Source organism: Esox lucius, chromosome 22 (genome assembly GCF_011004845.1).
Source record: "Esox lucius isolate fEsoLuc1 chromosome 22, fEsoLuc1.pri, whole genome shotgun sequence".
Taxonomy (NCBI): Eukaryota; Metazoa; Chordata; class Actinopteri; order Esociformes; family Esocidae; genus Esox; species Esox lucius.
Genome location: NC_047590.1, coordinates 24,402,844 through 24,413,317, shown reverse-complemented (window position 1 = coordinate 24,413,317; position 10,474 = coordinate 24,402,844). Strand labels below are relative to the sequence as shown.

Here is a 10,474-nt window from a genome sequence, read left to right as displayed (position 1 = left end):
TAAATCCAGAGTCTATTTAAATTTAGACTAGGTCAGAAGTATGACCAGATGGACAAGGACAGGGACAGCAACAGGCCCCCCAAACCAGGTACTCCGCAGGTGTGGGTCAGGACCTCATGTCCTCCTAATGTTTAAAACGGGAGGAGACTGGGAAAATTCAGTAAATGCATTCCTCATTTCAACAACGATTTATAGTGGAGAAGGAGAACATACCCAATCCCCCAGCACAATAGTATAGCAGCGTAAGACCTTGGGAATTGTAGCCTCTGAATAATTTAAGTGTTTTTCATTTTGTACATTTGTAGGGCCTAATGAAAGAATGAAAATACTATAGCCTGTGTTTTTAGAAATAATCGTTCTACGTATCCTATTTTTTTTATTTTTTTTGTACGATAGGACCATCAATACAAAAACATTATTGTATTTTTCATTTTTTGACAAATTAAAAAAATTCTGTAATTCATAATTTTTTAGACTATTCCATATAGTTTGATGACGACCAAGTAGATGAACTGATGCTCTAGATGGAGGGTGATGCTGGGGAGGACAATGTGTATGCTAATAGGGCCGATTCCTATGCTAATGACGAGAAACAGCGTTCGGCTCTGGCTCATACTGTTTTGTCTCAAAGGCTTGCTGGTTCTAGTGTTAATTCACATGCATAGGGGTTTTAAACAGTGGTATTAATGTTTGTTTGACTTTAAACTATAGCTACTAGTCTGCTTCAGGTAAAGTTTCAGCACAGCAGAAGAAATTCCCCCACCAACTGTTTTCTTGGCTAAAATACATGTCTGTTACAATTTGAGTGTATGACCCCATTGTGGTTACCAAATGATCGCAATCAGACAATGGTTAAAAGTCAATATAATGTAACTAGCTATCTAGATGAACTTTAAATATATAAATGTATTGATTAGGCTCATAATGTTTTAGCTGGGCATTACTCAAGGGAAGCTGTTTGTATGGGCAGAAGTGGGCAGTTTGGCAGTGTGTTTGTTTGTGTGTACTGGGGATGTTTATGAGGCTTAACAGGAGGAAGTTCCTCTATTTCCCTAAGAACTTTAGGAAAGCATTGGTCTGTGACTCAGCCACTAGTAAACTAACACTTTTATGAAAATGCATTAAGAGTCCCTCTGCCCCTCTGGGAGTTCGGCCCTAAACTGCTATACATGACTTATCTCTCTCCAAACACACAGGCATGATGGCACACAGTCTCAGACACTTCCATGAAGACACAATTAATTACCAAGGCACACACTCCACAGACAGTTCCAAACACTGCCTCCCACTCTTTTACTGAGAGTCACAAACAATCACTACTCTGCGCACACAGAGAGATGTTGTCAGCGCATATGACATTCGAACTCACAAGCTGATACAAACACACACACACACACACAACACCACACAAACTTGTCCCACAGATAGTTGAGCTGTGGGAATGTTTTACTCTGGAAATCCCATAAACAATCCATCTCACTATAGGATTTTGACTCCAAACTAGCTGTTGCTGTTAAAGTTTCAATTATTAAAGAACCATACTTCATGAAATGTAAAAATAACGCACACTGCTGAAATAATGGGTGCTATTCTATTTGGCCTTGCCAACTCATGCAAGCGGAAGATTATGAGTTGTGCTGGTGGCTGGTGTTATTGTTGATGCTGTAGTGTCTGTTAATGGTGATGATATCACGCTTGAGCGAGATGACCTGCAATAGACCCACGCTGAGACCGGAGTGAATGCCTCTGCTCTTGTCGCACAATAGTCGTCATTCTGTATACAGTGAGTAGGCTAAACCCGCAGGGGACTGCGTGGTTGGAGGGTTGTAGCATATAGGCCTAGCGCTCGGTTTCTATAGTGGCTCAGTGGGACTGTGTGATCGCGTTGGGCTTTTTTTCTTGTCTCTTACCAAAAAACGAGTGTCTTTTTGTGACAGAAGAAGCATATTTTGTGAGAGCCCCTTTGAATTGAACCCTTACCCGCTCAAGGTTAGACTATGCCCCACGCACGCGCAAAAGCGCACACTGAAAAAATAGACACATACTGGCAAACTAATGGGAAGACTGAAGACGCGTGACTTTCCTGAATTATTAATCGTGCTCCTGTGTACTCCTGCATACGTCTTGGCTCAGGATATGGTACAGAAGAATGGAGTTCTGGGGGGCGGGAGACTCGAAGCCTTCAGCACTTGACATTGCTTTGATTTCGGAATACAAGACCGCAGCAGCTGGAGGGAGGGAGAGGGGAAAGGGAGGGATGGAGGGAGAGAGAAAGAGAGAAGCTGGGTGGAGTGGCGAGTGAGCGCAAGGGGCAGGAATTTTTTCTCTCTCTTCAGAGGAAACTTTGTGTTTTGTTCTCCAAGTTCAGCTCAGTCCTCGAGCCGTGTTCTTCACAGCTTTCTTCTTCTCTCTATGCTCCATTATCGCTTTTCTTTCTCTGAGTATTAACATTTTAATGGGAATTCTGGATATCGATACAACGCACATTCAAATGGGACCCTGTTTGGAAAACACTTTATTCTCCTTTTCCGGTACGCATTTATTTGGAATATAAATGTTTCGCCGTGCGTTGCTTGTGTTGGGATAAACATGACCCAGGTCTTTTGTGTTTTCTCTGGGGGCATGGTGGTGTTTCGGCTTCTTTTTCTGTGCGTAGTGGAGTTGCATATGGGCTGCGATGCTCTGCTTGCTGCTTATCTCAACACTTTTAGGGCTTTTACACCACCTGCCAACGACACGGTCCTCTTACCTGCCAGAAGGAAAGAGGGTATTGTGCAGAGTGTAGATCGGATTTACTATGGGGATGGAAAAGTTGGTTACCTGATCTACATGGATAGGAAAAGGTTTCAGTTAGATATGGAGAGAGATGAGTCCATCTTGTCACATCACTTCAGTCTGAACTATGTGATGGGACTGATCCAGGGGGGAGAGGGCTTCGCATCTCTACACCGGGAATGTGTTTATCGGGGAACAGTGGACTCTAACCCAGAGTCCCTGGCGGTTTTCAGCCTCTGTGGTGGGGGTCTAGAGGGCTTTTTCGCTGTGAAACACGTGCGCTACACCATTACATCGTCCATCCCAGCCAAGGGACGCAATGAGAATGACGTGCGTGCGCTTGAAGACAAGAACACAGATAGCGCATTTCACTACTTTACACAAGAGAGCTTCAGCTTTGAGGCTATACCCATGCGCGAAAGTTGCGGGACCAAGGATGGACGCTGGCACAGAGGTTCATCGATAAAACACCGGCGTAAGGAGTCGGGGAAAGGGAAACGCAACGGTGGGGGCGAGGAATGGTACAGGAGATGGTGGAAAAGGATCTCCAAACCTCCCTCTCCATCCTCAGAGGGAATCCGGCGCAAGAGGTCGGTTTCCCGTGCCAGGCACGTGGAGCTCCTCTTGGTCGCCGACGAGTCCATGTCCAAGAAGTACGGAAAGGATCTGCACCACTACCTCCTCACACTGACCTCCATTGCCTCAAAGTTGTACGGACACGCCAGCATTGAGAACCCCATCCATCTCTCCGTGGTCAAGGTGGCTGTGGTCACTGAGAAGGAGAAGGGACTGGATGTGTCCAAGAACGCAGCTGCCACACTCAAGAGTTTTTGCAAGTGGCAGAATCAGAAGAACCCACTGGATGAAGATCACCAGCATCACCATGATGCCGCCATCCTCTTCACCAGGCAGGTAAACAAACAAATTGTTCTGCTCTCATCAGATATCTAACCCGCACACACACCACTGCAAGAGAAGTCCAGTATTTAACACAGGCCATAAATGTAATCCTAATAGTTATCCTTGAGTCATTTGGCCCAACGTGTTTTTTTAATAGGCCTTTTGTTTTTTATGAAGCAGAAACGTTATTTGGTTAATACTTTCAAAATTGCTGGAGTCAGTGTCTCTCCCTCTCCTCTTTCCCCCTTCCTCTTTCTGTGTGCACTCGCAGCGCGTGTGTATTATAACAACCCCCCACACCCAAAAAAAAAGAGTTTCCTACACATATGTTTTTCTGGGCAGCCTGCCCTGTCTCGGATTTTGCGTACCCCCCTCCCATTCCCCTGACAACCAATGTCTTGAGCCTGTGTGATCTCTCACACTTGCTGCGCGCGCACATTCTTACCAAGGCGGAAGGGATGTTGTTGAAATCAGCTGCTAGTTGGATTTCAGACTTTTTCTCTCAACCAGAAACCACAGCCAGCCTTCAGCCTCATGTTTTTTCACTTAAATTTTTTCCTTTCTTTCATTTTTTTCCTTTCTTTCTTTTTTCCTTTCCCACTTTAATTTATTTTCTCCCTGGTTTCTTTTACAGCTTCTGTTAAATGAGCAAGGGTTTAAAAAAATCTAACTCATCCAACCCTCTGATAACTAATACATTGACCAAGACCACTCTTGTTTATAAGGCACATGTAAGTGCACATACATGCACGCACACTCAAACACACGTACACATCTCAGACTCGCTACACTATTTGCATTTTCCCCCTGTTGTGGTTTATTGGTCTTTTGGTTGAAATGTCAGATATCTTTTTGACCAATGATTGTGTGTAATGATAAATTATATAATTTAAGGTTTTGTTGCCTGTGTGCCAGTGTAGGGGATACCAGAGTATAGTCTATTGGCACAGGTACCTGGATGGAATCCACATGGAGGTGGATCTTGTTGGCAGCACTATGCAGGCATATCTGGGGCTTGGCAGGTTTATAGAGCACAGTGTGCCAACCAATTCATTGGCCTACTAGAATCACCACATGGACATGGACCTCCCACCTAGTTGACATTTTTTTTAATTCTGTGTCACCAGTGGTGGGTTGGGTACTTGGCACAGCAAGCACAGTAATACCTGGCCCTGGTACTACACCGAAGGGAATAAGATAAGGTCCATAGATAGGCTGTAGTGTTACATAGTTATATTTTGATATACACTATTTTGACCCTTGGCATCCATTTGTCTTTCATAGCCTTAGCTGTGGACAGCACAGTGACTATTCTGGCTAAAGTGACACTCATTCAATGGACTTCAAACTATTCACTGAAAGTTCCTACTGAGACTCATCTGTTATTTGACAATGTGGAAGTATTATGAGTTAATTTGAACTAGGGGTTCTTGATGCATGGGTCCAATTACATCAGTTCTAACACCTCTCAAGTCGTGGATGAGCTAACCCATGTACCAGTGTCCTACAACACCGAAATAGAAGAAAAGACACACTGAGGGGAGTGTTTGTGCATGCATGCATTTGTGTATTTGTGCAGATGAACGTGTGCCTGTGTGTTTAAACAGCTCCGGAAAAAATTAAGACACGACTGCACCTTTTTCTTTCCTTTCCAAAAAAGTCAGAAAGGAAAGTTTTGATTGAGGAACAGAAGGGTTAAAATATGCAGGGCTCTTTTAATTTTTTGACAGTGACAGTCTGTGATAAGTAGGTGTTACGTCAAAGTGCGGCCGGACACATGACTGCCCTCGCCAGGGACTGGGACAGGGACAGTACACAAAGCCTTACTGTAAGAAGAACTCTCTACAGACAAAACATAGTACGAAATAGAGAGGGAGGGAGAGAGAGAGTTTCTGTGAACACTAAGAAAGAGAGGAAAAGAGGGAGGCCTGAGAAAAAGAGACAGTGTGCACATTGAGGACAAAAACATTTAAAGGACAGGTTGAATCTATTTTCTTTAGGGTTACGCTCTGTATTTGTTGAAGGTCAAGGGCTGGTTTTTGTGAAATGCTATCTCTGCGGAACGTTTTACAAAGGGGTTGAGAGTCGACTGATATGGGCAGACTGGAGCTCCAATGTCTATCCCAAAGAATTGCCTGCTTTACACTTAACAATTGCCTTGAGAAACTCACGTGGTAGTCAACCTTCCCAGGTGTTCATTCATGATCTGTCACATGCTTTTTCTGGCAAACTATGGCATGGAATGATGTGTTCCTGATAGATCACGTGTACTGGGCAATGGATGGGTTGATATTTTGATTTTGATTTTTTTTGGAAGTGTCTTTTTTTCCAGGGGGCTGTTAATGTGCAATAGAATAAAATATGGAATGTGTGAAATACCACAGGTTGTAATAACAAACAGAGGAGCTAGGACAACATTTAGAAGGAGATGACCAGAATACATATACACACTGTAAACACGCTCCCGCTCTCAGACACACACACACACACACACAAACATGAGAAAATAGGAGATATGTAGGGATGTATAGCACCTCCATTCTTTAAATACGGTGACATACACACTTGCATACTAAATTCAGAACAGCAAATAAAGTGTCCACTGGTGTTAGACTGATAAAATCAGCATCACGGCAATCCCTTTTACATATAACCAGAATTTGGCTTAGTGAGCTGCAAGGAAAATACCATTTACAAACAGTATAGACAATATATAATACAAACAGTATACAGCCAACAAGAATAATCAACATAAAATGTGAGAGTTTACTACATTACAGTTTAAGTATGCAATATACTGTATCCCAATTCACATTATGTAGTCTGTGAGAGTAATCAACGTGGAGGGACTTTCAACCTGCTTCCAACTTTATTGGCTGATCCTTCCTGATTACGTTTTTAGTAATGATAGCTTTGGACATTTTTCATTTAGTTAGACTGATTTGATACTGCTGGGGAGACTGTCTATGAAAAGCAAGAAATTGGGGGCATTTGAGATGGCACTTGCAGTACATGGGCTAAGACCACTGGGAATTTCACCTGGTTTGACATACTGACATGGCTACTGTCACTCATTTGTGATTAGCAGGCCAGATGTTTCACTCTTATTTGAGTGACTGGTTGTTGTGGTTAGTTCACAGGAGTTTCTTCATAAGCTGTGTCTCTGTTAGAGGGTGGATGTCTGCTACCGCCAAAGACTGGCAGTGTGTGCATGTCTGTAATTGGCAGTCGTTTCCTCAGAACGTCTGAGTGTTTTTCTAACCCGGCTGGGATATGTTCCCCTGGCTGACCCGAGAATCAAAGAAACATGTACACTCTTACTATTTTCCTCTCTCTCACTCTCTCTGTCTCTCTCTCATACACACACATCTTCACATGGGACCGACTACTGACCTAAATACCTAACCACCTGTGCCAATGTTATTTTTCTCAATATTTCCATAACTCGCCGTTCCCATCATTCTTTCCTCCTTTTTTAATTTCCTCCACTCTACCATCTCTTTGCCTGGGTGTCTGATTCCAAAACTTTATTTCGCTTGCTCTGTCTTTCCCACATACCCTCCCTCTCTTTTTTCATTCTTTCTCACCTTCTCATATGTCAGTGAAAGCCCCTTAGGATAAACAGGAAAATACCAAGCTGAGTACACAGAGTGGAGAGAGAAAGAAAAAGAGATAGAGAGGTGAATAGAGAGGGACAGGGATAGAAAGAGAAAACAGGAAGAGGGAGGGAGTAAACGAGAACAAAAGAGAATGAAAGAGAGACTGGCATAGAGATGGAGAGGGACAGAGGGAAATGCAGAAAGTTAATGGGACAGAAAGTTGAAGTGGGTAAGGGAGAGTGAAAGAGAGAGACAAGAAGAAGAGCTAGTAAGAAGCAGGGCACCAACATGTCTATGCCAAACCACCCTCTGCGTCATCCCCAAGAAGTGGAATATCTGTTTTTAACTGCAATAAAGAATGTTCCTGCAACGATTTTACAAGTTTATATGCTAATGAGGCAATACTCCTATCTTGACTCTGACATATTTACCGGATTGGATGAACAGTTCAGAACAGAACCTCTCTTTAAGTTTTTCTTGACTTCTCGGCCATACAATTAGGTGGTGGATCTAGTTTTAGATGGATCTTTCAGATGATTTCTTTATGGGATTAACACTTTATATAGTATCCTAAACATTAGTATTTGCAGAGAATAGACCTATGAAACATTGTCTAATGGACTGTATAGGAAATAGTATTGCAGGACACAACAAGCAGAGTGTGTGCCCAGAGAAAAAGTGTTGGGTGTTCCCTGTTGTTGGTCAAGAGTCTGTGAGTCCAGAACAGAACACAGACGAGTTTGTTCCAAAAGTGTTTTGTCTGAGATGATTAAAAATACATCCCAGAGAGACTCAAATGCAGCACCGTGGGCTGGTCAACATCACTTACCAAGGGATTCATCCAGTGTCCAGGGAGTGCTGTGTTAATAGGAAGTGAGTACATGTCTGCGCCAATCACTCATAGACGCGAGAGCTTGCATGCATGCTTTTGTGCTTGCCTATGAGTATGTGCATCTTTGACCGGTGCCTGTGAGTATGTGTGCGTGTATATGTTTAGAAAAGTAATTGGAATAGGGTCACATCTCTTGATTTACTGATTGATTCCTCTAGGCAGCAGAGTGGCTATCAGCCCTCTGGCCTTCATCGGGATAGAACCCAGTGGGAGCTGAAATACTGGTCAATACATAATAACCTGCCTAACCCTGAAAAAGAGTCAGGCAGAGAGGAGGAGAGATACAGATTGAGTCAGTGATGGAGGAAAAGAAAAGAGGGAGAGAGAGAGGGGGGCAGAGGCAAAACTAATTTTTAATTGTCAGTGCATGTGTGTGTGTGTTAGTTCTACATTATTAAAGAGTGCCATACTTACATTTTGCACCGACTTAATAGTAACATTTATCATGATGCTGTTCATACTGTTCATTGAATATCAAATGATGGACAAAAAAAGAACCATGATAAAACATTAACATAAATAAAGCAATATTTACAAAGTTTATTTCTCACATTTCACCATGTCCTCCAACCGATTTGCTTGTGCCTCCTGTACAGGACCTATGTGGGCACCACTCATGTGACACGCTGGGCATGGCCGATGTTGGCACCATCTGTTCCCCAGAGAGAAGCTGTGCCGTCATCGAGGATGATGGACTCCATGCTGCCTTCACTGTGGCACACGAGATAGGTGTGCATCCACCTGCAAAAACACAAGCTCATTCGTGGCTGCAGGTAGCATAGCATTAGGCCAGTAAGTGACTTCTTAAAAACAAGCAGGGCAAAGTTAAATATCAAGCAGGACACTGCCCCTCAGTATTCCTAGGCCACAGTTGATAACGTTGGCCCTATGTGTTAGGATATGCAAAAAACTGTGAAATAGGACAAACATAAGCTTTCCCAAAAAGATTACATTGTTAAACTTATATACAAATAAACTCCACACTATCTGTTGCTATTGATGACACAAGCACTCAATTTAACACACTGGTAACACACGTGTGTAAACAGACTCATTTTCTTCATTCTGTGTCTGTCTGTTGGTGTATTATTAATATTATTGTTATCATACCTTTATTTTAACAAGGAACAGAGACTGAGACCAAGGTCCCTTTTACAGCTAGGCCCTGCGTATACATGTTTATACATACATTTTAGGTACAATGATTAGAAACAAACAGACAAAAATAGAGAAACATACAAAACAAGATGATCACAGATAGCAGAAGACAAAATACAATGCTTTAGTGGATAATACTGCCTATTGCCTAGTCACCTAATTGCATACAGGGCAACAGGGCCATCAAAAGGGCATAAATAGTCCAACTGTGTTTTAAAAACCAGCGGGTCAGTTGGCAACTAAACAGTTATGTAAAGTGTTTTTGACCATTAAACAGAAAGGTAAGAATGTAGATTTTCCTGAAACTGCGGCAAGTGTTAATGACTATAATCCGATAATGTTGATGTTATGGTGTAGTTAGCTAGGCCTATCTATGGATTGAGTGCAATGCTTGAATTATAATAAGAGATTTGTTTGGTTAAGTCCCATAAGTTAATAATGTGGGCACAGACAAATTTTGGCAATGTTGGATGTGTTAAAGGGATAGTCTGTCCAAAAATCATATTTCGGTAACAGTCCCCTTACCCCGAATTGGTCCTTCAGACACAGAAACTGTACTTGCTGCTATCACAAAGTTGCATTGCAAGTGGAAAACTACTCTAAAACACTCCAAACTAAGACAAGTGGTGTTGTTTACCTCAAAGAACATGATGATGTTGTATTCCTCAAAATTTCAAATGAAAAGGTGCTTCTTCTATTTACTGATCAGTTTTGTTCACAACTGTATCAATCCACACATTTGTTCAGGAAGAGTATGAGTATACATCACAGTGAACAAAAGTTATTATTCGCTAGCTAGAAAGCAAGTTACCTATTTCGTCTCTGATGTTCACCTTTGACAGCCAAACTTTATTTGGTTGAGAGAGAAAGGAAAATACGTATTGTGGAGAGCTTGCTCGGAAGAATTGAGAGTTAGACACAGACTGGTATTTTATGCAATTTCGGTACCCCTACACCGCACAACCCCAGGAAAAGTCACACTATATTTGACAAGGAACATGAACCCTGGCCATATAAGGTTTGTTCACAGCAACCACATTTTTGAAACTCAATGTCTCAATCCCCTTATCACAAACAACCCATAACTTCAATAACTACATATATCAACTAGAATAACTAAACATGAACACACCACATTACTGCTTTAGAG

General features: G+C 42.3%; 1 protein-coding gene across 1 annotated transcript in view; it reads left to right on the top strand.

Annotated features, from left to right (window-relative positions):
- Positions 1-2,381: 2,381 nt before the first annotated feature.
- LOC105030501 (A disintegrin and metalloproteinase with thrombospondin motifs 5) overlaps positions 2,382-10,474 on the top strand; it is a 46,997-nt gene continuing 38,904 nt past the window's right edge. The window contains exons 1-2 of the mRNA XM_010904393.3: positions 2,382-3,687; positions 8,763-8,895. Coding sequence (XP_010902695.2) covers positions 2,590-3,687; positions 8,763-8,895 — 1,231 coding nt within the window. The 5' untranslated portion in view covers positions 2,382-2,589. The remainder of the gene's footprint in view (positions 3,688-8,762; positions 8,896-10,474) is intronic.